General features: G+C 46.0%; 1 protein-coding gene across 4 annotated transcripts in view; it reads right to left on the bottom strand.

Annotated features, from left to right (window-relative positions):
- Positions 1 to 215: 215 nt before the first annotated feature.
- Positions 216 to 27,452, bottom strand: part of LOC138481133 (mitochondrial fission factor-like) — a 417,374-nt gene continuing 390,137 nt past the window's right edge. For all 4 annotated transcript variants that reach the window (XM_069613052.1, XM_069613055.1, XM_069613056.1 and 1 more), the window contains one exon: positions 216 to 4,457. In XM_069613052.1, the coding sequence (XP_069469153.1) occupies positions 4,326 to 4,457 (132 nt within the window). In that variant the 3' untranslated portion in view covers positions 216 to 4,325. The remainder of the gene's footprint in view (positions 4,458 to 27,452) is intronic.

The following is a 27,452-nucleotide window of genomic DNA, read 5'->3' as shown; positions in this document are numbered from 1 at the left end:
ACGTGGACAGGTCTAGAAATAGTGAAACATCTAACAAAATCAAAATATTGTTAAAAAATAATTATCTCCATAAGAACTACGTTTAGTCCAATCACAGTGCTACTTTCCTTTGTTCCTAGCAGCGCCCCCTTTTTAATCAAATCATGTTTACAGTGCAATTTGCATAGCGATTCAACTACATTTTTCATTAAATAGATTGTAGAAAACACAAGGTGGAAACTGAATTTTGGTTTTAGTAAAATATGAAGCCAAATACATCATTGGATGCAGTTGAAATGCAATTTGTAAACAATTGGTCCAAGTAAGAAATGCTGTGAAATGTATGTAAGGACAGCTTTGAAGAAATCACAACATGTTTTTGTGGTTGAATTACATAAAAAATGCCACAGGGTTTAGAATAGTTGGTAGGATTCTCACATGCATTAATATACAAAATATCCTCAAACCATCCTAGCCAAAATGGGCCTATCACACTTATGACGTGTTTGCTTTACATTCGCCCCCATGGCAGTATATTGATGAATTGACTCAAATTGCAGCATCAACACTAGACAATTGATTTTACTGAAAGAGACATCACACGTGAGGAATAATGCTTAAGACCTGAAAAGATGTTTAGGCCCTAGAAATAGGCATGTGTTCTAATCTGCCCCATTCTAACATATCCACCCCGTTAGAATTATTCATCATACGTATGGGATGGGTCCTGGGTGTGACCGCGAGGCAAGGATATGCTAAATGATTATATCTCTTGAGCTATGCTTAGTGGAATAATAAATACATCCCTTATATGTTGGCCACATTGAAGTACTTATATTGTGACCCGTGTGAGTGTTTTATCAGAATATGTGGAGCAGCCATTTATAACACCAATCAGAGAAGGTTGAACTGAGTAACATTATTAGGGCATGTCTAGTCCTTCATTGTTAAGTTGTATTTGACCAGGAAAGCCCGGTAAATGCTGCCCTCGCTAGAGAACGCTAAGATGCCCGGGTCGGTGAAATCAAATGCCTGGGAGAAACCGTGTTTATTCATAAAATTGATAAGTCCTTTCACCTGCTGGAGAACACCCATGAGGCTGTCCTTTGAACTCTTGATAAAAGTTGAAGAGTTTTTTCCACAGATAAGATAAAAAACAATTAACCTTCTTTTAGGAATATAAACATTAACTGGGAATATATGCACTACCTGCGCAACTACCTGAAGTCATTGATATTAAACTTGAAAAAAGGTGTGTCTATACGGAGTGGTAGCAAGAGAAATCCCTTTCTTCTTTTTGAATAACTTATTTTTTTTAATAAAATCTCCCTTTCTTTAAGCACTAGGGATAAACAGAAGAACACTTCTCTATGTTTGCATTTCAGTCTTAGATGGATGCATCATTCGGTCTGGTGGATGTCCTAGTTATTTTGTGAACAGGTACTTTGTCCCCTCACTATGATAACATTAAAAGTGCTCTTAAATGTCCTTAAAATCTGGATATAGAAAGCATCCATAAACACAAAAACTGTTTAAAAAATGTTCTGTTCCCCACATACAATATACAGATGAAGACATTAGTTTCTCACTGTTTCCATTAACTAAACAAGATTAGTAATTCAGTATACAGATGAAGATCTGGGGTTCCCTCTGCTTCTGTTAAAAATCACGAAATGGCTGCCACAAAAAGAAATGACATGATGGCCTTTGTGGTTATATAATAGGAGTATGAGATATGCCATTAAGCAAGATCTGAATTTGTTACACCCTGAGGAAAACAGTGCCATCAAATTGTTCAGTCACACAGCGTTGATACATGTTGGTCGTGGTTGTTTAACTAGTTTAATGTATTGTTAGTTGTGGAAACGTTTGGTATCCACCAAACATATCATTTAATGCATTGTAAAGGCTAATTAAATAGACATCTGTGATGTTGAATTGTCGTTTCTTGTTTGTATGAATGATTTGGATGTTTGTGATTTGCTCTTTGATGACTGAAGTTGTTCTCCCTTTCATTTATTGGTTTGTTTATCCATTTGGCATCTCTTCCATTTAAAGTAAAAACGAAATGTATTTATTTTGAATAAATTGCTTACTGATGTTTGACAAAATATACACATTAGTGCATGTGGTTGTCGTAAGTAAGTTAGGAACTCAAGTTTTTTGCATATGGTATTGAGACCCCAGTTCATGATGCTGTGGGCCACACCGCAACTTTTTTGCCAGACTCCACATTTTAAAGAACATACTGCTTAAATGGGGTTGCACAAACTCGAGAATTGCCCACTTTCAATAGAAGCATTGCTTCAGTGCATTCTGGGGCTGTCATATCTTCTCTAATTCGGCTAAGTCTCTTTCTTTGTAGCTCCACAGCATACCCTGCTCCCATTGCTAATTGCTCTTCTCGGCTTCTCCTGTGCTTCTGTCTCTTTAATGAATACCATCATCTTTTCCTCTGCTACGTCTATCATTTGTCATTTCTGATATTCCTGATCTTTCTGCTAAAACTCTGGTGATCTAGTCAACTGCCGCACTGAAGGTATTTAGCACCATTCCTGAGTTAATTGCTCTGTATTTGTCATCTCCTCCTCTGAATGTCATTGCTCTTCCCCTTAACTTTGTGCAAATTAAGTACACTGCCCCCATAACGGTCCCATATATTTCCTTGATTGTCTAGGCCTTAGTTCTATTCTGGCAATGCATCATGGGGAAATTGAGTCTAGAAGATGTGCCATTAGGCAGAGAACCATTACAATGATAAAGACACGCATTGCAAGTAAGGGAATGAACAGACCAATTAAGGAAGGTAGCAGTGTAGTTAAAGGGTGGCGAAGGGCATTTAAGCTGATATAATGAAAAGAGATGGACATGATTAGGGGAAAGAAGAACTTCAGCGGTGGAAGGAAACACTCAACAAGATGAGCTCGTGGGGGACTGAAGAAATAACGAGCGGAGTCAATTCAGATGAGAAATGACACTTGGCTGAATGGAGTGAAGTTATTAAGGAATGGAAGCATACATGTAATTGAAGGAAGCTGTTAAACATAGTGTGTGGTGTGGGGCACTTGTGGGTGAAGAAGGGCATTTAGGAAAAGGGGCATTATTTAAAATATATGTGGATGCATAAAAACAAGATGCTTACTAAGAAAAGCAGAGCAAGAAACCAACGGCATAGCAATTGATAAGACTAGGGTGGCCAAATCGATCTTGCATTTATCTCTCTCACCCCATTAACCTCACCCAAGGAACTCGATTTAAAATCTAGTGAGGACCTGGAGATCAGGCAACTGGCAGCGATTCACTGTTGAAATCCAGTAACATAACACAAGATTAGAATAAGAGAGCAGTAACAACCTTGGTGACCACAGAGTGCAAAGCAAGCATTTAAAAAGTTAAGTTGCTGCATTTATTTGAAGAGATGAACAAGACACTGGCGAAGAATAAAGGGACGCGGGGAACGTTGTACGACAGTTGCCAAGAGGAGCATGGTGCCTTGTGTCATGTGACACCGGCACAGAGAACGAGATTGGTCATGTGACCCGAGTTCATGTAACCACGCTAGGCGTGGGATTACGGCAGACAACGCTAATCTCTACAGCCACGTGGATGAGTAGTTATTGAGTGCAGGTGCATATGAACCTGGGTTAAAACCCAACAGTGGGGAACGTTGTATTACAGCTGCCAAGAGGAGCATGGCATTTAACAAGAGCTGCAGGGCACTCAAGAGGAGAAGCAGAGCATTTAGCTAATTAGGACACATAACACAAACAGTGTGAAACTTAAGAGCAGGGGAACTTGAAATGGAAAGCAAGACAATCAGGTGGCTCAAGGTCATATATAACACCACCATCATGCCTTTTTGGAGTGTTGAGGAGGTGTTTGGGTGAGCAGGATATATTTAAAAGGCAGCCAAGAAAGTTGAGAGAGAGAGAGAGAGAGAGAGAGAGAGAGAGAGAGAGAGAGAGAGTGTGTGTGTGTGTGTGTGTGTGTGTGTGTGTGTGTGTGTGTGTGTGTGTGTGTGTGAGAGAGAGAGAGAGAGAGAGAGAGAGAGAGAGAGAGAGAGAGAGATATCATTCCATTGCACAACAAAATGCAAAGTGATGAAACATGCCATTATGAGCCAGGAACTTGGACTGATCCACATTAAATGCACATCCAGTAGTGAGATCATCCTTTTTAATTGGACGTGTGGGACACCAGTGGAAATCTCCCAGGAATCCCTGCAGCATGGGTGAGAAATTGATCTTATGAGACGGCTCCTCTTGGTGGAGACTCTCAGACTCTGCGAGGCACACAGACCAGGACAATCCCCTATGCATTTGGCCATTGGCACAGGCAGAGGTCTGTTATTTTCTCATCCAGAGCAGTGTGTTGATGAGACACGCTGTTAGGAGAGCTGTGTAGATCAATAGTTCCTTCGGATAGCCGCCAGCTCTTTCCTCCTCGAGGATTTGAAGCCTCCCAGATATGTTGGTTAACTGTGAAAGAAAGAACCAGAAAGGTGAAATCTAAGGAGCCAGACTCGATACATGAGACAACGGAGGGGAACCACTGCAAGCACATTGATTCTCTAATAAAGGCATGAAGACACCAAGGGGTATCTAAGGTATAGCTAATTCTTTTACACTAAACAATATTGCTGAAACAACTTAATTGTAGTCTTCCCTCACTCATCCACACAAAAACAACTGCTGGTCAGTCACGCCAAGTCTGTGAATTATGCTCGACCCTCTCGCTCCCAACTTAATGGCCAGCCCGCTTGCTTTGCTCTGCCCTCTAGTGAAATTAGTTTTGATGTCCTCACTGCATCCCATGCCTCAAGATAAGGCGATAATTCTTTCTTTGCTGCATGGGTGGGAATGTGAGGTGATTTGTGGCATATGGAGGAGTGCGTAAACTGTGCTAAACTGCAGTATATCTACTTGGGTGCCACCAAGTGCAAATAGCACTACCAAATGCGAAAGAGAAACAAAAAGAGAGAAGCTATCTCCAACTGTGTCCCCCCTTACTGCACATATCTTCAAAAGATTTGGCTTGGTAAAATGACTATCCTTTCTTTATAAATGATAACCTATCATATCATACTCCTAGTACCCTGGAGGATAGCTCAGGGGCAACGTGCTCGCCTTGGAAACAAGATGACATGGAGCACTACAGGTTCTATCCCTGTGTAGCGCTTAGAAACCTATGGGTATTAAGTGCATTATAAATAACATATCATATCATAAATGGGAATTACAGAAAGAATATTATTAGTCACTCTTCACACAAAATATTTCAGGATAGGACTTGTCCTGGCTCAGCCAGAGTTATTTGGCAGATAAATTATATCTGGTTAGTGGGAAGACGGACACTAGGAGAAAGTTGTCTCTGAAACTGGACGTTTAGTGGTTTAACCAGAAACTTGCTGTTTAGTCCCGTGACCCAGACACATCCGAGGCTCCAGTTTTGAGTTATCATTCAACTGTGTTCATCTGGCATGTTTACTGTCTTTGAATTTGGTCTCCTGATCCAGCCTGTCTTTGACATCCGCTGCCTTTTATATTGCTTGTTCACCTGTTCCCTTTTACAGTGCTTCTGGCTCCCAGGTCCTGGTTTTGTCACCTACTCAGCCTTGTTTTGGTCCCTGTTTCTTTGTGAAGATTTTACATGTATTTGTCATCTGCTGGTTGTGCCTGTTGTTTGACTGTTTGTTCCCAGCTTGGTTCTTTCACTTTGCAGCTCTTCATTTTTGCATCTCATGTTGCTCTCGTTTCTCTCTTTCTTTCTCTATATCGTGACCTGCTCTATTCCAATTCATTCTCTTCCTTTCCCCCTCGTCCTTCTTCTTTTCATCTTTGGAACCCTGATAAACTAATTTATACATCTATTAATACCTCACCCTCCTTCGATTGCAATTGCTCGTTGGAATGTGCGCTCTCTGTGTAATAAAACCTCCTCCACTCTCAAAATGTTTCTTCGGCTCAATTTGCAATTTCATTGACTTACTGAAACCTGGATTCCTCCCATTAACACTTCAACACCTGCTGCTCTTAGTACATTTTTAACCTGTTTCTCTCATTCTTGTGGCTTATCAGGCATCAACGGCGGAACTACCATTCTGTCTCACTCCTCCTTGATCCCTCTCAATGTCTCTATTTCTCGGCCTAACTCTTTCTTATTTGGAATATCCCTATGTTTCTTTCCCAGGTCTCTATCATCTTCTTTAATTGTTGATTGTCTAAGTGCCCCTTTATCATCCTTTTGTGATGCTGATTCTTTACTGCCTCTTCATTTTTCCTCAGACTCTCCTTTCTTCCTCTTGGGGAATTTAATCCTCACTTTTAATAGACTGTTTCTTCCTGCACTTTTCTGCTCATTATTGAAGATTTTCATCTGTTTCAGCTACTTACTCCTCATTCTTATGTCTCTGGCTCTTCCACTGATCTAATGTTCACTACTTAACCTTCTGATTTCACCATCTCTACTTTTCCTTTCCTTTTTGCTGAATATATTTTTCTGTCTTGTTCCAATAATCTTTTTTCTTCTCCCCATCTCTGGCTCCTCTATTTCTTTTGTATCCCGTGACCTTTGTCTCTTTGAAGCATCTTCAGTTTCTAACAATGTGGATGTACCCCATCCTTCTCTTGAAGATGTCACTCCTCTCCACCTGGGGGTGCTTCAGATAAACGGCACAAGCCACAGTGGTATTTAGCACCTACTATTTCCACAGGTTAATGTCATTCCAGAGCACAGGGATACTACCTATACAGAATTATAAGCATTGATAATTTTGCTCTAATAGTCCTCTTATTTTGCTCACGCTTTAAACAAGTGTTGTGGTATTATTATTAATATTGTTAGGGTATTTATTGAATGCTGACCTAGCATCAGGAAGCAACAGAGCACTTTAAAAGTCATAGGGGGAAAGACAGGGTGAAGGAAGCAGATATACAATGGTGGAGGAGCTAACAGTGGGGGAAGGGGAAGCAGGCAATTTGGCAGCAAATGTTATACAATCAACCAAGGGGATAAACAGGGGGGAGCAGATCACGCAGTCTTAGGTTAGGTGGGGAGTGGAGGGTTTGTAGACGTAGGTGTTGAGGAGGAGAGCTTTGGGCTCCTTCCTGAAATGTCGGAGCGAGGGGGCGAGTCCAGTGTTTGACTCACATGTTCTTATTGTAGATACAGTGTTAGTATATTTAACATGTATACATGACCTGCACCACAGACTTCATCCATGGCTCGAGCCAGGATTTCCCTTTTCTCTTCTTTTAATCTTCATCCCTCGGCCTTCCTATGGAACCTCGTTTTTTCTCCCTTTATTTTTATCTGCCATAGTTCCATCGTCTTTCATTTACATGCCATTATTCTTTTCTTCTCTTCTCTGCTCTACTTTTTGTATTTTTTCTTTCTCCTTCGTTTGAGACTGAGCAAAGGGGAAGCAAAAACTAGACAGGAAGGGAAAGGCTGCTGCAGACTATGGGCAGAGGGCACTCCTCTGCCACACTCCAGTGTCACCTGTGACTCAGTGGTTAGGTGATTTGATGCTTTTGCGTACCTCTTTATATGAATTACCATCTGCAAAAATAAGTTTGGGCAACATAAGAGCAGTGAAATATACATGTAATCCGATATGGTATACAATGTGCACTTGCCCTAATTTACCACCAACCAAAACAAATAAAACCACCAAAAATATTGTATGTGATCTAGACCTTGGCCCCCTCCTTCTCTCTTCTGTCTTCTTCCATGACATCTACGCTGTATTCTCTCTACCCTCTATCTTCTTCTGTTTAGTCTAGCAAACCACCTTAGCCATGGCTCATGCATTCTATGCAATTTACTATTTGAATACTAAGTAAATTGAAACAATGCAGGAAAATATCAAATTCCTTCACCGACCCTACTGCACTTTCATCACTTCATGCTTTCAAACTCTAATCACCAATCTATTACCTTATCTTCATCACTTCTTTTCCCGTCTTAATTATCTCCTGCTTCCAGCCCCCTGATCCTACTTCAAATTCGTCTCTTTCTGCTTCATATTTTGTTGACTACACTGCTTCTAAGGTTGACCCTATGCATTCTCCCCACCATCCCATTGAGGTACTGCCCCCTACTGCCTCTAATAGGTCCTCGCTTTCTATCCCACTCCTCTTTCTGAAGCCACAGTCCTTCTTTTGATTCAATGTTCCGATCCAACTGCTGGTCCACCTGATACCATCCCTTCCCCAGTCATTATTCACATTCTTTCATAACTGACCACTCATTTAAATTACTCTCTTTCCCTGGCATTTTTCTGGCTTCTTTTAAGCATGCTACTAACCTCTCCATTCTTAAAACAATACTCTTCCTAGACTCCTCCCTTCCTGCTAATGATCAACTATTCTTTCTTCTTGATTTCTTCCTAAGCTTCTGAAACACAGTGCCTACTCGCGGCTATCCCTTTCTCTGGGATCTAATTCCCTCTACCGTCTTCTCAATCAGGTGTTTGTCCAGCTCCCTCTACCAAAACTGGTCTGCTTAGCGATGGCGAGGCTTCTTACTCCCTACTCATGCTTACTTGGGATTCGACAGGGCTCGGCGATTGGGCGTTTACTTTCTCTTTGTACTACCCCTCTCTGCTATTTTTCTCTCGCTTGGTTTTCATTGTCACTTTTACACCAATTATTCTCAGAATTTTTTTCTTGTTCTATATGTTTGATCAACTTCACTCTTCTCTCTCATACTGTCTCACAGCAGCTAAATCTAGGATTCTTACTTGCTTGCTTCATTTTAATTCTACTAAAAATGATTCTCTCTTTCATTATCTGCTCATAATTTTTTGTTTTTTGATTCCTCGCTCTTTCTCTAATCACATTCTATCTCTTGCTCCTGTCATTTCCATCTCTATGATATTCATATAATCCATCAATTTCTCATCTTTTCAGCTACTAATCATTCTCACTGTGTTATCCTAACAACTTCATTACTGTTCCTCACTTCTTGTAGGCTTCCCTGCCTATGCCCATATCTCAGTTCAGTGTATCTTTAATTCTGCTATGTGTCTTATTTGTCACCTTCCAGGATTCCCATATGCCCCCTCTGCCCCTGCTCTCTGCTGGTTCTCTTTGTTGTCCTATCTTCAGTTGAATTACATTTGCAAATGTGTCCAGGGTCTAGTGCCTTCCTACATTTCTTCTGTGATGTCACACTATATTCCTAATTACACTCTTCACTCTTCCTCTTCATTTCTTTTGAGTGTCCCCCATGCTCCCTGTGCCCAATCTTGGTTTTTGGCATTTGCACTCCTCACACTCAAACTCTGGAACACCTTTCTTTCTGCCTATATGCTCTGCTCCAACTGATTTGTCTTTTTGTGGGGCAGGGTGTGTTAATCGGATAGCGGGAAGGCAGATGCGGAAAGCTATGGTGTGAATGGATGTAGGTTGGAAGTACCCGTTACCTGTGTGCCAATATGTCAATATGAAAAACTCTATTTTTTGTTTGGTTGATATGGACTGGGCAGGTTAGCCATATGGGCAGCCCCTGAGTTGTGCAGAAATGGACAGAATGGTTGTTGGAAGAAGATGGATAGGGTGTTGTCTGGCCTGGTCAGTCATCAGTCCTCTGAACAAGTGTGGGACGTGTAAGGATGCAGGATTTTAGTAGTGAGGAGTTATTTGAGGAATGATGGGGGATGTAGAGGTGGAGGGGACGTGGGGTATTGTCACTTCCTGGCTCTTATGTCTCCACTGATACTGCCATAATAATGTAATGCACTTTAGTGACTGTATAGTATGAAAACATTGCAATATGACTATAACCAGACAGCCTTGTTGGACTGTCATATATGTGAATGGTTGGATGACCCACGCCCCATACCCTTTCTCTCCATTCCCAACATTGGGTTGCTGACCTAGCCATTAAACCCTTTCCCTTTCCTCACTCTGCCATCCCTACACCCCCACCAACACCACAGAAACTATGGCCTCAAGAAGGAGTTACCATGATGGGTACAATACAAAACACCAATAAATAAATAAATCCCCCCTCATCTATTTCCTCCCAATCTGACCAAATCCCTGTTCTAGCACTTACTAGAGGATCTAAGGGTTTTAATGAACTTTTAACTTACCTAAGGCTAATATCTTAAAATGTTCCAAGAAGTAGTGTTGGTTCCAATTATTAGGAAATTGACCACTTAGATACCATTCATTTATGGACTAGTGTTCTAGGTACCTTTTGTAGCTAATCTCCTAGAAAAAGCAGTAAAACCCAAAACCAGCAATTTCTAGAAGCCAACGGTCTGTTGCATAGTCTTCAGAGCTGGCATGGCAGCTTATATAGTTACTGTCTCAGTCATTGATGATTTCAGGTTGGGGAAGCATAACAAAGGCGTTCAGGTGCTGTTGTTATCAGACCTCTGAGCTGCTGGACACCTCTGGCGGCCAGTGTTTTGTTACGGCTTGAGAAAAAGGGTTGTATGAGAGATTGGATTGAGTCTTTTTAAAGTAAATATAAATAAACAGTGATGATTGTACCAACATTATCCAACTTTCCTGTGGACTACCGAGTGACTGTCAAAGATCTAATTCTTTTACAAAATATATGGGTATCCTCTTGCTAATTGATTGAGTACTTTTATTTCACATTTGACATATGCACATGCAAAAAACATCTCCTCATATCCATATGCTTCGATGGCGATCTGGGTGTATTTATGCACAGGCAAAAATCCTCAGCAATGACAGAGTGGGGAAAAAATGAAACCTTATCGCTAGAAAAACTAAGATATTAGTACTGGACTTTCATCCTTCCCATTGGAGAGAAGCTTGATGGCCTGGGCAGCTGCGAGTTTACCCAAACCCAATGCCATTAGTGAAATGTCCAGGCAGCAAACTAATGCCGAAACAACTATGGAGTCACAAATACACTTAGTTTCAAGCAGCTGCTGTTTCTATCCCCAGCAGCTGAAATGAATAATACATAACGTTTCATTCCCTAACCAAATAACCACAGCAGACATGAATATTTTGGCTCGCTTCAATTGCTAAAATGCAGCATATTTCAGATTCCCGGGTGCCTCAATTGCAAAGCAGTATATTCATAGTGCTGTTCCAAGACTGCATCTAAAAATAAGAGATGCAATAGACCACTCCTGTCTCCATCAATTGCTTTGACTGTCAGTGACCTGGATCATCTCTTAAATTCTCACGCATTTGGCCTTGAATTCCAACCATGACGTCTTTCCTGTCTACACGGCTAACTCAATGTATTCCGAACGGACCCTTACACTCTTTGTCTGCCTCCACTTTGAAAGTCCTCATTCCAAATATCGATTCACAATCTTCTTAACACATGGCCCCCACTTGTGGAATAGTCTGCATCACAATACAAGTATTGATAATATACTTCATTTATGGCAAGTAAGAAAAGCGAGGGGTTCAAATGCAAACTTGACCCTTCTGACCGAAGCTCAAGATCATGCTGACTGACCTGCTTATTGGTGCCAGGAGCAATGGGTCGATGTCTCGATTACCGGTACTAACTTAGGTTAAGCGTTATGGCCCAAGCATTCCAATATTCTTTAAAGCTGCAAGAGCATCTCGACCGTGTATGAATAATGGCAAACAACCTGTTCTATGTGACGATGCAGACATTTAAGTATTGGGGACTCTGGGAGTCGCGAGCTCTGTGATGCAAACCCTTGATGCATTATGGGATGGTTTGTAACCAGTGTCCAAACGACTAAACCAACACCACATCAGCGAGAGGGTCCACATCCTTGTAAACAGAAGCCAAATAAATATCAGCAGGGAGCAACTCCTCCGAGAAACACTGACGCCAGAGTCACTTATGGGGAGACACTGGGGGACTATGGGAGCCACCAGCACTGAGATGCAAACCCTTAATGCAGTATAGTAGGGTTTATAACCAGTGTTAAAACTAGTAAAACAACAACACATCAGCCAGAGGCTCTACATCCTGGTAATTAGAGGACAATTCCATATCCGCAGCGTGTAACCACCTGAGAAATATTGACCCCAGCATCACTGTTTCACATATACAGATTGATCCTCTCAAAACCTAAGCTGTCCCTAAATCTCCTGGCCCTAATCTAAAGAAAATAAGTCTAAAATGTGTGTTGGTCACGTTTCAGACACAATAACTCAAGTCTGCTACCCAGAAACCGATTCTAGTCTGACTCTGTCCCTACCACTTGATACAAAGAAAATAACCCAACTCTAGTTTCTGAACCCACCATAATGTCTCTTGCTCAAAAGAAAAGAGGCTGCTTGCCCCCTTGAAAAGTTCCAGTTCACTTAGAGTTCCTCTCAGCAAGGAAGAGGCCAAGCCCCTCAGGCCATGTTGATGACAAGTGAACCAAACTTCCAAGAACACATAGAGAAACGGGCCTGCCCTGTTCTTGCTTTGCAACTAAGCAGGGCCAGTCCCGGTTACTGCAGGGATGGGTGACCAAATGGATATCCAAATTATTTTTTTTAAACCCTGCTACTGTCAATCCTTGAAAGTTTTGCAGCCAGAGACCTTTGCCTTTTGCTGAACTGCATCTTATTTGTTGTCTCTCAGTCAATAATAAAAAAAAAGATAGTTTTACAGCTGCAGTGGGTTTCCCATCAATGCAGTAACTAAGACCAACTCTGCTTAGCTCCAAAGCGAGGAAGAGGCAAGCACCCGAAAGCCCTAAGGGGGCCAGATTCTTCCTTGCTTTGAAACTAAGACAGATCTTTCCCAGGTACTGCATGGATGGGAGACAGTCCACAGTCCCAAATGCTGCCTGATTTTTTCCTTAGTTTTAAATATCTCATAACACACGGCACCTGCATTATTTTGTTTCAAACCATGCTTCTGTCAGTCCTTGAAAGTTTGGAATATTTCATGACAGATTGCTGGGTTTAAAAGGTGCGTATTCATTACCTTTGCAAGCATATTTATTGGAAGATTTCCTCTCTCAGGATATTTTTCTGGTGTTCATTACTTTTTTAAGTCTATTGCTATTTTTTCTTGCACACTTTCTTCTAGTGAGAAGGTCAATTGAACTACATGTGTATATTTCACTTTATAATATATGTTCACTTACTGTGCAAATAGTCATGGGTGCCAGCTTTTGATTTTTGCTATAGGAGCAAAAGTACCTGGGCATATTTTATTCATGCAGCTGGTTATTTTTTTCCTTTTCCGTGCTGCTTCAATGCATTTAGTTGGGGTAGTGTGATGTATCACAACAGCCACCAAGAGACCAGCCATGAAACAACGGGTTTGTAGCACAGTGCTTAACCAAAGTGTGTGATCCTCTGCAAATAATGTAATCTCACTGCACATTGACTAAACACATTGTGAGTTCTCAAAACCTGCAATCATATATACATAATTTAAATAAAATAGATAGTTTTACAGCTACAGTGGGTTTCCCATCCATGCAGTAACCAGGACCAACCCTGCTTAACTTCAAAGTGAGGAAAGGACCAGCCTCCTCAGGCTACGGTGCCTGATAAATGAGCACACCTTACAAGACCACTTAGAGCAACATGGCCTAAGGGGGCTGGATCCTTCCGCACTTTGAAGCTAGGCAGGGAGACAGTCCACAGTCCTGACTGCCATGTGTGTTCCTAGTTTTAAATATCTCATAGCACAAGGCATCAGCATTCATTTTTAAACCCTTCTTCTGTCAGTCCTTGAAAATGTTACACTCTGAGACAATTTTTGTACCTTTTGCTGAATTGCATTCTAGTATTTTTAGTCTCCTAGTCAAGATTGGGGTGGGGGGGGTAATGCCACAATTGTACACTTTGTGCCTAACATAGTTCTATAAGGATTTATATATTTGAGTGACACTATTGTTTGTGCACTTTTTGAGTTATCTTTATAAAGCACAGTATTGTTGAAAGCCTGACATGGGGGTGCGAAGGGGAAATGATGAGAGGGCAAGTAAGTCATGACTATTTGCCCACGATGTGACAAGAGAGTTTGCAATTCTGAACACTGGTGCAGTTTTGTTTCCCCTCATTGTGGCTGCTTTCCAGGGCACAAGTAAAGGACCCGTGGGTGGACAGTGTAACTTTTTTCAGAGGGTATACGCAACCCCTTGGGTTTTTTGAGGTTGGCAAGCTTATTCAAGTATTTGGCTAGTAGGATTTTACTCAGGTTGTCAGGTTCCCAGTGCAGACACTTACGCACAAGACCACAATCACTTGTTTTGTATTGGGATTATGTTTTCCAGGGAATATTTTACTACAGATTGCTGGGTTTAAAAGGTGAGCACCTTTTATACTTTGCCAGCATATTTATTGGAACATTTCCTCTCTCATGTTATTTTTCTAGCATTCATTAATTTTTAAAAGTCCAATGCTATTTTTCTTGTGCTCTTTCTTCTAAGGGGAAGGTCAATAACACCACATTTGTATATTTTAGATATATGTTCAGTTATTGTGCATATATTTATGGTTGCCAGTTTCTGATTGTTGTTTTAGGGGCAAAAGTACCAGTGCATATGTACTTTTTTCCCTTTTCCATGCTGCTTAAATGCGGTTGTGGTTGTGTGATGAATCACTAAGAGACCAGGCAATAAAACAAGGGGTTTGTTGCTCACTGCTTAACCAAAGTGTGTAATCCTCAGCAAATAATTGAATCTCACTGTGCATTGCCTAATAACATTGTGAGTTCTCAAAGCCTGCAATATTTTATACATAACAATACCACTGTCAAAACAGGTCCAAATCAGTGTGGGATTGATGAACGTCTTTGAGTGATGGTTTGCAAGTGTTTTAAAATATAGAGTGGACATGCCCAACGGCCCTGGCCAAAGGCCATGGCTAGTGGTCTAGTAGTGTTCTAAATGGACAGTGAGCACAGCCAAAGGCCATACCCACTGGCCATGTCCAAAGGCCATGGCTCATGGTCTGGTAGTGTTTTAAAATGGACAGTGAGCACAGCCAAAGGCCATACCCACTGGCCATGTCCAAAGGCCATGGTTCATGGTCTGGTAGTGTTTTAAAATGGACAGTGGGCACAGCCTAAGGGCGTGCCCACTGGCCATGGCTGAAGGCCATGGCTAGTGGTCTGGTAGTGTTCTAATATACAGCGGGCATGGCCATAGGCTGTAGCCCTGTCCATATGGGGAACAAATCTATGGAATAACAAAAACTTTAGTTGGAGGACGTTAAGGTGAACTGTACATTGTAACAGAATCTTTGACATTCAAGGAACATTTTTTAATTGCAGGGAGTTAAGGTGAGAACTTAATGCAACAAAACCCCTATAAATCAGCTAAAGCCATCTTAACTTCATGCCCCTTGTTATGCAGCCTATGACCACAATGATGACATCACAGATGCCAACACTGGTGACATCACTAATGAAATCATCTATGACAGCACCAATGGCATCACAGATGGCATGACTGATGACATTGCTAATAGCATCATAAATGACATCAATGATTATTTAATTGATTCAGACATAAGATCACTCTATGTATTTGCCCATATTAAGACCACCCTTACGTCTCTATAAATGTGATATTAGCATTTTAAAATAGTTCATAACAATGAATACACTTTTTAAAACAGTAAACAGCTACACATGCATCATATCACTACTTGTAAAGCTTTCCTTTGTAGTATGTTGGTAAAAGATATGTGAATCATAAATAGTACACAGCTTAGATAGTTTCTGTTTGGGCAACATATATAAAACATGCTCACTATAATGTAAACTGTATATACATTTACAAAAAAAAGACGAAATTTTAAAATAAGCATATGTAGATACTCAATTGTTTTATTGTAACAAAAATGTGTACACCTATCATTTTTCATTTTTTTAAAACAGGGAACAACTAAGTATTAGGATATATTTGAAGAATTTTCATACATGGGTATTGAAAAATGGGGTTACAACTCTAAGGGCCCAATTCATAGAATACAGAGCAGAAGTAGCGTAAGCGCTGCGCGCCAAGAAGGAGCGTGCGCCATGTATGCGCCAGCTGTGGCGCAAACCAGCAATCGCGTGCCACGTGTATTCATGGATTTTCCAAGGCATCAGTAGCTGTGCTGCAATGAACACCAAGTAGCGCCAGTAACGCTCCCAACACACCCCGTGCGCATGAAAAAGCCAGTGAAATGGCCAATATGCGCAAGGATCCGCATCAGCACACAGCCCCCCCATTGTAATCGCGTCAAAGATCGGAGCGTATCCTGGTCGCACCAGCCAAATCACATGTAAAGGCCCGTGCGTACCCCATCCGCACCTCAGCGTAATCGCATACCCCACTTGCACCAGCCAAATCAAATGGAAAGGCCAGCGCGTAACCCGGCCGCACTCCAGCGTAATTGCGTACCCCGCTCGCACCAGCCACATCATGTGGAAAGGCCCACGCAAACCCCGTCCACACCCCAGCATAATCACGTACCCTGCTCGCACCAGCCAAATCACATGGAAAGGCCAGCGCGTACCCCGGCTGCACCCCTGCGTAATCGTGTACCCCTCTCGCACCAGCCAAATCACATGGAAAGGCCCACGCGAACCCCGTCTGCACCCCAGCATAATCACGTACCCTGCTTGGACCAGTGAAATTGCATCAAAAGGGCAGTGCGTACTCCGGCCGCACCTAAGTGTAATCACGTACCCCACTCGCACCAGCCAAATCACGTGGAAAGGCCTGCATGAACCCCGTCCGCACCCCAGCATAATCACGTACCCCGCTCGCACCATCCAAATCGTGTGGAAAGGCCCGCATGAACCCCGTCCACACCCCAGCGTAATTACGTACCCAGCTCGCACCAGCCAAATCGCGTGGAAAGGCCCGCACGAACCCCGTCTGCATCCCAGCGTAATCACGTACCCCGCTTGCACCAGCCAAATCACGTGGAAAGGCCTGCACGTATCCCGTCCGCACCCCAGCATAATCGTGTACCCCGCTCGCACCAGCCAAATCACGTGGAAAGGTTTGCACGAACCCAGTCCGCACCCCAGCATAATCCTGTACCCTGCTCGCACCAGCCAAATCGCATGGAAAGGCCAGCACGTACCCCAGCCGCACCCCAGCGTAATCGCATACCCCACTCGCACCAGCCAAATCACATGGAGAGGCCTGCGCGAACCTCGTCCAGACCCCAGCATAATCACGTACCCTGCTGGCACCAGCCAAATCACGTGGAAAGGCCTGTGCGTAACCCATCCGCACCCCAGCTTAATCACGTACCCCACTCGCACCAGCCAAATCACATGGAAAGGCCAGCGCGTACCGCGGCCGCACCCCAGTGCAATCGCGTACCTCGCTCTCACCAGCCAAATCGCGTGGAAAGGCCCGCACATACCCCGTTTGCACCCCAGTGTAATCATGTACCCTGCTCACACTAGCCAAATCACATGGATAGGCACTCGCGAACCCTGTCCGCACCCACGTGGAAAGGCCTGTGTGTACCTCTTCCGCACCCCAGCGTAATCACGTACCCCGCTTGCACCATCCAAATCGTGTGGAAATGCCCGCACGAACCCCTTCCGCACCCCAGCATAATCACGGCACCCTGCTTGCACCAGCCAAATCGCGTGAAAAGGCCTGTGCGTACCCCGTCCGCACCCCAGCCTAATCACGCAGCACCCTGCTCGCGCCATCCAAATCGCGTGTAAGGGCCTGCACGAACCCCGTCCGCACCCCAGCGTAATCACATACCCCGCTCGCACCAGCCAAATCACTTGGAAAGGCCCGCGCATACCCCGTTTACACCATAGTGTAATCGTGTACCCCGCTCACACTAGCCAAATCACATGGAAAGGCTTGCGCGAACCCTGTCCGCACCCCAATGTAATTGCGTAGCCCACTCACACCAGCCAAATCGTGTAGAAAGGCCCGCGTGTACCCCGTCCACACCCGAGCGTAATCGCGTACCCCGCTCGCACCAGCCAAATCGAGTGGAAAGGCCTGCGCAAACTCCCGTCTGCACCCCAGCGTAATCGCGTACACAGCTCTCACCAGCCAAATCACGTGGAAAGGCCCACGCATACCCCATCCTCACCCCAGCGTAATCGTGTACCCTGCTGGCACCAGCCAAACTGTGTGGAAAGGCCCATGTGTACCCCATCTGCACCCCAGCGTAATCGCGTACCACGCTCACACCAGCCAAATCACGTGGAAAGGCCCACACATACACCGTCCACACCCCAGCATAATCGTGTACCCCTATCACACCAGCCAAATCACATAGAAAAGCCTGCGCGAACCCCGTCCGCACCCCAGTGTAATCGAGTAGCCCGCTCACACCAGCCAAATCGCATGGAAAGGCCTGAGCGAACCCCCATCCGCACCCCAGCATAATTGCATACACAGCTCGCACCAGCCAAATCGAGTGGAAAGGCCTGCACGTACCCCATCCGCACCCGAGCATAATCGTGTACCCCGCTCGCACCAGCCAAATCACGTGGAAAGTCTTGCACAAACCCAGTCCGCATCCCAGCATAATCCCGTACCTTGCTCGCACCAGCAAAATCGCAAGGAAAGGCCAGCACGTACCCCAGCCGCACCCCAGCGTAATCGCATACCCCACTCGCACCAGCCAAATCACATGGAAAGGCCTGCGCGAACCTCGTCCGGACCCCAGCATAATCACGTACACTGCTCGCACCAGCCAAATCGCATGGAAAGGCCAGGGTGTACCCCGGCCACACCCCAGTGCAATCGCGTACCCCGCTCACACCAGCCAAATCACATGGAAAGGCCTGTGCGTACCCCGTCCGCACCCCAGCATAATCATGTACCCCGCTCGCACCATCCAAATCGCGTGGAAAGGCCCCCACGAACCCCTTCCGCACCCCAGCATAATCACGTACCCTGCTTGCACCAGCCAAATTGCATGGAAAGGCCAGCGTGTACCCCGGCCGCACCCCAGTGCAATCGCGTACCCTGCTCACACCAGCCAAATCATGTGGAAAGGCCTGTGCGTACCCCATCCGCACCCCAGCGTAATCACGTACCCTGCTTGCACCAGCCAAACCACGTGAAAAGGCCTGTGCGTACCCCGAATGCACCCCAGCGTAATCACGTACCCTGCTCGCACCATCCAAATTGCGTGGAAAGGCCTGCACGAACCCCATCTGCACCCCAGCGTAATCACATACCCCGCTCGCACCAGCCAAATCGTTAGGAAAGGCCTGCGTATACCCCGTTTGCACCGCAGCGTAATCAGCTACCCCGCTCACACCAGCCAAATCACATGGAAAGGTCTGCGCGCACCCTGTCCGCACCCCAGTGTAATTGCGTAGCCCACTCACACCAGCCAAATCGTGTAGAAAGGCCCGCATGTACCCCGTCCACACCCAAGCGTAATCACATACCCCTCTCGCACCAGCCAAATCACGGAAGGCCTGCGCAAAACCCCGTCCGCACCCAGTCGTAATCGCGTACACAGCTCGCACCAGCCAAATCACGTGGAATGGCCCACGCGTACCCCATCCGCACCCCAGCGTAATCGCGTACCCTGCTGGCACCAGCCAAACTGTGTGGAAAGGCCCATGTGTACCCCATCTGCACCCCAGCATAATTGCGTACCATGCTTGCACCAGCCAAATCACGTGGAAAGGCCCGCACATACACCGTCCGCACCCCAGCATAATCGTGTACCCCTCTCACACCAGCCAAATCACGTGGAAAGGCCTGCGCGAACCCCGTCCGCACCCAGGCATAATCGCGTACCCCACTGGCACCAAATCACGTGGAAAGGCCTGTGTGAACCCCACCCACACCACATGGGACCCTGACTATCACCCTTGACCATACCCCGCAGGCAGCCAACACCACATGGGACCCCACCATCTCCCTTGACCATACCTAGCAGACAGCTCACACCACATGGGACCCCCATCACCTGTGACCATACCCCACAGGCAGCCCACACCACATGGGACCCCCACCATCACCATCACCAGGACCATAACCCACAGGCAGCCCACACCACATGGGACCCCCACCATCACCTGTGACCATACCCCACAGGCAGCCCACACCACATGGGACCCCCATCACCCGTGACCATACCCCGCTGTCCCCCCCACCTGTGATTGCAACCAGCAAGCAGGCCCCACTTCATGTTGTCCTCCCCACCTGTGACGGCGACCTACAGGCAGGCCCCGCCTCATGTTGTCCCCCCCACCTCTGACGGCAACCTGCAGGCAGGCCCCGCCACATGTCCGCACCCCGACCCCCCAACAGACTGTGGACCGATAGATATAAATGCAGCAGATGTGAAATGAAATGCCACCACATGCTGCATACTCAAAGTGCACCTTAACACACATCCATTGGTCATGCACACCACAACATGCCACATGCCATTTGAAGTCAAACATGACACATGCATGCATGTGTGCACAAACATGAACAACATAGGCCAGCATCATGGCCATAGAACAGAGTAAGCAAGAGTGAATTCTGGCCAAAAGCATCGACACCAGACACCACTTTGATTTTCAATCAAAATATATATTGTAAAAACAGTATTGAAGTCATACTCATATAAAACAAATAAATGAAATCAGCATCTCAGCATCAAATGATCCGATAAATAAAATATCATCAAAAAGAAAAAAAAATGTAAGTCAAACAAATTAAGATGAAAGTAAAGATGTGGTCCATGTCCATAAAGCAGAAATAAAAAGAAAACCATTACTCCATGGTGAACTGAAGATGAGTCTTTCAAAAGAGAACTATGTACAAAAAACAAGGGTCCATTGTCCCAAACCATGTCCAAAAATTATGAAGAATAAAAACAACAAAGAACTATACACAAAATGTGGAGTAAAGTCCAAAAACTCCAAAGAAAGAAAAGGCAAAAGGAAACTTACACCTAAAGAACTATGTACAATGGCAGCGGGGCTAGTCCTTTGACTCAACTCTGCGTCGATTTCCAATAGGCGGGCCTGTGCTCTCCCCTCGAGGGCTTGCAGGGACTCCAATGTGCTCCTCTCAAACTCCCTGCAAGACACCTTGAGTAACTTGGCTCGACTCTCTGCCCGACGCAGGGTATTCTCCGCCCTGGCCATGGTGAGTAGTGCCCCCCGTGCCCACTGCTGCTCTGCTCCGATCTGCTGGCCAAATTGCTCCAACACGGAAGACATCCTTGTTGAAAGACCCACGTGTCCCTCCTGCCCAATGGCCGATACCTGCCTCCCCTCCATTGGAAGCCCTGAGTCCTGTCGCCTCCTACGCTGAGCCTGCTGCCGCCGAATAGCCTGGTGCCTGCGCCTCCGTGACAGCCTCTGGGATGATGACAACCCCTGGGGTTGTCGTGCATGTGCCCTGCTGCTTGGTGCCTGCTCCTCTACCATTGCCACATGTCCTGTCGCAGGATGGATCTACGTGGTGGCCACCTCTGCTGATCCTCCTTCGACTCCTGATCGTGGCAGGGATGTGGTCTCCACCAGACTGGCCGCTGGGTTTAGGACAGGTACATGGGGGCCCTGGTGGTATGTGGGCCAGAAGACGGCATGGAGGATGACTGGCACACAGAGGAGGCAGTCGAGGAGTGGGTCACATAAGTGGCCAGCTCATGAACCCATTGCGATACCAGGAAATGTGCTAGCCAGTTCACGAGACAGCAGATCTCCTTGTGAAGACATGCAAACCCCCGATTGGAAGTCTGCACATCATCACGGATGGAGGCTGCCCGCCTCCTGATACCAGCTAGCACAGGTTCCACCCTGTACCGAATGGCGACATCCGGAGGCATTGGTGTTTCCGTCTGGGTGGAAACATCCGCCACCTGCAGATGGGTCCGGCCTGGGGCATGCCCGCAGGTGCATACTGGTGCAGTCGCAGTATAAGGGACAGGATTAGGCACAGGGCCTGCACTGCCTCCGGCCCCTGACCCTGGACTGCACCAGTCACACCTATGTCATCACCCCCGCCGGGCCGCATGGGCTGGGCTGATGTAGCCTCCTCCTCCTCTCCCTCCCCCGCCAACCTGGATGCCTCCCCACTTTCTTCTGCAGTGTCTTGCGCTGTGCAGGCTCACCTGTCCCTCCCACTGCTGAGGATTCCTCCACCACCTTCACCCTCTTGGACGTAGCCTCAGCAGCAGCGGCCGTTGACTTGGACGCGGCACCAGTCTCCTCGCTCCTGGAAGATGACAGTACCTGGGAGGCAGACTGGGCCTTGCGTCTACACCTGGTGGAGGCATCCCTGCTGCCGTGCCCCACAGTGCCTTGTCCGCCCTCTTCTCCCATCGTCGCTGTGGATAGGGAAACAGAACACATTCATCAGGGTACTGAACATATGTGTGTTTGTCACAATGCAAATGTACATCAGTGGCACTGTCAAAGGTCACAACCATCATCACCATCCACTACACACAGGGATGTGTCATTCACACACATGCACAATCATGTCTGTTATTCACAACAGACATTCATATCCTTGGACAAGGCACTGCCAGCTAATCAGAATTTTGCATTCAGCACACATGCATCATGGGAAATACACATCTCATTCACACACATCACCTGACAGTCACGAGGCAGGCCCTGGAGCTATCACGTCAGAGTGCACTCGAGGTCAAATTGGTAGCGTGAGGCAATCACACAATCCAAAGCTCAAGTAACATATATCATGGAGTGTTGTCCAGTCACATACTCACTACTCAGGCACATGAACATGTACACCATGCATGTCCATGATGTCGGCCAAAGCACCCATGTGTCACACCTCTGGTATGCCACAGTCCAGACTCACAGATGCAAACATGTGCACGTCCTTACATGCTGGCGCGCATCACGCATTTCAACACAGACCCCATTGATGTTGCGCACACTTGAATGGACTCACATGCAGCAGTGTCTGGGACATGCACACAGACATCTGTACAGGAGGCATGCCAGACATAAGGCCAAGGTGCACACTCCAGCCACATGTCAACATGCACATGCATTATGGTGGACAAGAACAGATGGACACTTACCAGTCGACTCCAGATGGATCACCAACTCCAAGACCTGGGCGTACAGCGCTGGGTAGAAGCGCTCCAGGACCCGCATCTCATCGGTGGTCAACCGTCCCCTTTCAGTCATCACCAGCTTTGTGGAAGCGCCAGGCCTTGTTGTGGGTCCTGGACTTTAAGTCTTCCCAGCACTTGTGGACATGTGTGTAGTTGCGGGGTGCCATCCCCTCTGCATTGATGGCACCCACGATGTCCACCCAGATCTTCTTCCATCCTTCATTGCTGACTTGCGATGGTCCGGGGAAGAGGGCATCATAATGCCGCAGGACTTGCTCCACCAGGATGCCACCTTCCCTGGATGAAAAGCTGACAGCCCTCTATCTCTCTGCCCGGGGGTTGCCACTTGCCTCAGATGGTGTTGTGTCAGACATGGCAACCCCTGAGGCAGGTGTGGGTGGGCAAGGTGGTCCTTGGGTGGGGCTGTGGAGTGGTGGTATGGCAGTCGGGAGTCTTCAGGATCAGCAAAGGTGGTCACAATGACAGGATCACTGGCAATGGCTGATGAACAGGCACAAAAATGCAGGGCACGTGGGCAGCAGGCACACAGAGTGGGCAGGCAGCAGATGGCTCGTAAGAGGCAGCTCAGGGCAGTTGGAGGCAGGTAAATTGGCTGGTAGGCAGGAGCATAGGTCTTCCATGTTACTTGCGTGGCCAGCCGGAAACAGAGTGACACCACACATGCGGAACTAGCACGTTAGCACGGATTCAGAGGAAAGGCCCTACACGCGTAACATACGTGAAACGTGCTGCACGTTGGCCGTGGTGTTCGGGCTCGGGATAAAGTAGTGCATAGCAGAGCATCATTCGCTTGCCGAGTTATAGCAGACGGACGTGTGGACTTCATTTCCACACAATCTCTTCACTGCGTGCAAGCCTCTTCTTTTGGTGGGGGTTTGCCTCCGCGCACACAGGCGTGTACTTTTGAGGCTGACAGTGAGTTGCATACGCATTTTGCAATCTGTGGGTGCCCCTGTGTGTTGCGTAACCCCTTATTTAACATCACTGTAGTTTATTTGTCCTTCGCGTACGTATTTATTGTGTTGCTGGGTGCCACAGCACACTGCGTTAGGATTTTCTTTACACGTGGCCAGCAGAAGGGTCATGTACATGTTTTTATCATATTTGGGGTGCCTGTGCATTACATGGCCTGTTTATTCTTTTCTCAGGGGTTACATTGAGCCTTGCTGGGGCACACTGGTACGTTGTGCCATCACATACACTGCCCCCTCACTCAAATTGCCCAGGACAATCGATAGTTGCACCTCCCATTGCACCAATCCATCTGTGCCATGACTGGGAGGGCAACTAGTGGGAAGGGCGGCAAAGGTGGCTGGTCGGCAGAGGCGCCCACGGTGGCGGAGGTGCCCGAGGTGGTGGAGGTGTGCAAGGTGGCGGAGCCGTCCGAGGTGGCAGAGGTGTGCAAGGTGGCAGAGGTATCCAGCCCGTGCAGTGAGAGCCATGCTCCCCACCCAACAGAGTCAGGAAGCTGCAGGGGTGCTGTAGCAACCACCACCCGGCCTCCAGGTCACTCAGCCATGCATGTCCACAGTCCACAGAGACGCAAGGGCAGATGCTATCCATGCATTGAAGTGGAAGGGACATGCTGTGCAGCAAACCAAAACAGCTTATTGCTAAGCAGTAAGCCCGGATGCACTCCTAAGGAACCGTAGTTCAATTCTTTGGGTCCTGCCTAATAGGCAGAGATAAGTCCAATGTAGTCTTATTCATGCATTCATAAAGAATATAAATACACTATATTTAAACCTAGAAGTCTATACTGAAGATTAACCTCCAAATAAGACAGCATTCACAATGATTCCTAGAAAAATGGGACATTTTAATTGTCCATTCTCTGTTAAACACAATTAAAGTTTCAAAACAAAATTTCAAAGAAAAAGTCATACATTACATAATAACAAGGTGAACGTAAATCACTGCACAGTATGTGTTCACAAAGTAAATCACTGCACAGTATGTATTCACAACAATATACACTTAATTCAGTGTTACATTGGTAATGGCAAATTGAGTTTTCCTTAATTATAAAGGACAATCTCCAATCTGAAGCCCTCTTTTTCTTGCAGATATTAGCAATTAACCGACGCGTTTCGGATCAAGGGATCCATCTTCAGGGTAGGGGCTTCACTCTTAGGGTAAATCTTGTGAAATATAACGTGAAAACTTATTAATCAAGGTGCTTGTCCTATAAAAAATTAGAGAGGGGCATTATTGTTGGTGATATGCAAAAAGGAGCTGAGAAGTAATGGCTAAAGCGCTGGGCGAGGCAAATGTTACTAACCTCAAGCAGAGGGAAGCAGTGTCACAACTCTGACCTATTGATTTCTAACTGTGACTATAGGTCTGATAGATATCTCCCTTTTGGGTTTCAGCGTTAATATGAGTTACGCTTTCAATTCGAAAGATCTTGACACTCGTATCCTTTTCAAGGGTCTCCCCAGCCGCTCCTTGCCGCGTCCCAGTCTAAAGTACTTTCCGGTCCTGGACTGGGTGAGTGATTGGTTCTGGCATCCACTGTCATTTTGTCGTTTTTGCTCTGAATATTTTTATGTATGTGAGATATTGACATTCCCACACCTTCTGTTTTTGAATAGGTCAGAGTTGTGACACTGCTTCCCTCTGCTTGAGGTTAGTAACATTTGCCTCGCCCGGCGCTTTAGCCATTACTTCTCAGCTCATTTTTGCATATCACCAACAATAATGCCCCTCTCTAATTTTTTATAGGACAAGCACCTTGATTAATAGGTTTTCATGTTATATTTCACAAGATTTACCCTAAGAGTGAAGCCCCTACCCTGAAGATGGATCCCTTGATCCGAAATGCGTCGGTTAATTGCTAATATCTGCAAGAAAAAGAGGGCTTCAGATTGGAGATTGTCCTTTATAATTAAGGAAAACTCAATTTGCCATTACCAATGTAACACTGAATTAAGTGTATATTGTTGTGAATACATACTGTGCAGTGATTTACTTTGTGAACACATACTGTGCAGTGATTTACTTTCACCTTGTTATTATGTAATGTATGACTTTTTCTTTGAAATTATGTTTTGAAACTTTAATTGTGTTTAACAGAGAATGGACAATTAAAATGTCCCATTTTTCTAGGAATCATTGTGAATGCTGTCTTATTTGGAGGTTAATCTTCAGTATAGACTTCTAGGTTTAAATATAGTGTATTTATATTCTTTATGAATGCATGAATAAGACTACATTGGACTTATCTCTGCCTATTAGGCAGGACCCAAAGAATTGAACTACGGTTCCTTAGGAGTGCATCCGGGCTTACTGCTTAGCAATAAGCTGTTTTGGTTTTCGTGCATTTATTGTGTCCCGAGTGGTCTTGTGGCGCCAGCCCATTTGCACCTGAAATAATTTGAATACCTCTTTAATGAGGCTTGTATCTGTCTACCTTGTTTTTTAAATCTAAATTTACATAACCATCCTGTTTTTAAAAAAAAGGCTGTGCACTCCCATCCGCAATTCTTTTTGTCTTCCCACATGCTGTGCAGCGTCATGGCACTGGCACCCAGGTACAGCCACCTGCAAGGGCCCCTACAGACACACCATCAGTGTGTGATGCCACAGCCCAGGCTACCAGTGCTCCAGCCCCTACTGACCCAAATGGTACCAGCCACTCCGGGTGTGCACAGCCTCGTAAGAAGGCAAAGCGTGCAGTAGGCAAACAGGCTCAGTCCCGAGGCACGGCACAGGAGACCTGTACGTTGAGGAAGAGGAACTTTAGTGAAGAGGAGCTCCAGGTCCTCGTGGAATACATACAGGTAAACCAAAGTGACATGCTTGTGCAGGCAGAGAGCACACATATGCCCGCCCAGCGTATGGCCCACTGGGAGTGTGTCGCTGACCTTATTAACGCCTTGGGCCATGAGACGCACTCAGCTACTGACACAAAGAAGCATTGGTATGACCTGTGGCGCTGAACCAAAGCTAAGATGGGTGCCAACTACACCTCTACTCTGGTGACTGGAGGCGGGTTACCAGAAGAGGATGATGAACTCACTTCACAGGAGGAGATCATAGGTGCTATGATTTATGTGGAGCAGTCTATGAGGCAATGTCTGGTAAGTGGTGTTGCGTTTGTGTCCAGGTCATGTGTATGTTGCTTCGATGAAGTGTGTTGGTTGTCTGGGGTTCTGGCTGCATTTGCATGACTGCAATGGGTGAACCATGTCATGGTGGACTGACACAAGCTCGTTGACCTGCAGACTGCATACGCACAATGTGCTGCACACCATGACGAACCCCATCACCACACCTGCTCACTCCTTCCATGTCATTCTGTCCAGGCTCTCTTGGCCCTCTTCCTGCTCCAACCTTTGATGGCGGATAGCCTGTGACAATCTTGCACTCCACACTGGCCTTCTCTCTGCACATCTCTGATGGGTCACCCTGCCAGGTGCACCTCCTCAGGGGGATTCCTCATTTCCTCTGGTTCCCCCAGTAGCTTAGTGTCTCCAGAGG

The sequence above is a fragment of the Ambystoma mexicanum genome, chromosome 5p, assembly GCF_040938575.1.
Source record: "Ambystoma mexicanum isolate Mex_15411 chromosome 5p, UKY_AmexF1_1, whole genome shotgun sequence".
Lineage (NCBI taxonomy): Eukaryota > Metazoa > Chordata > Amphibia > Caudata > Ambystomatidae > Ambystoma > Ambystoma mexicanum.
The sequence above is the reverse complement of the archived record's forward strand: the minus strand, read 5'-3'. Positions and strand labels throughout refer to the sequence as shown.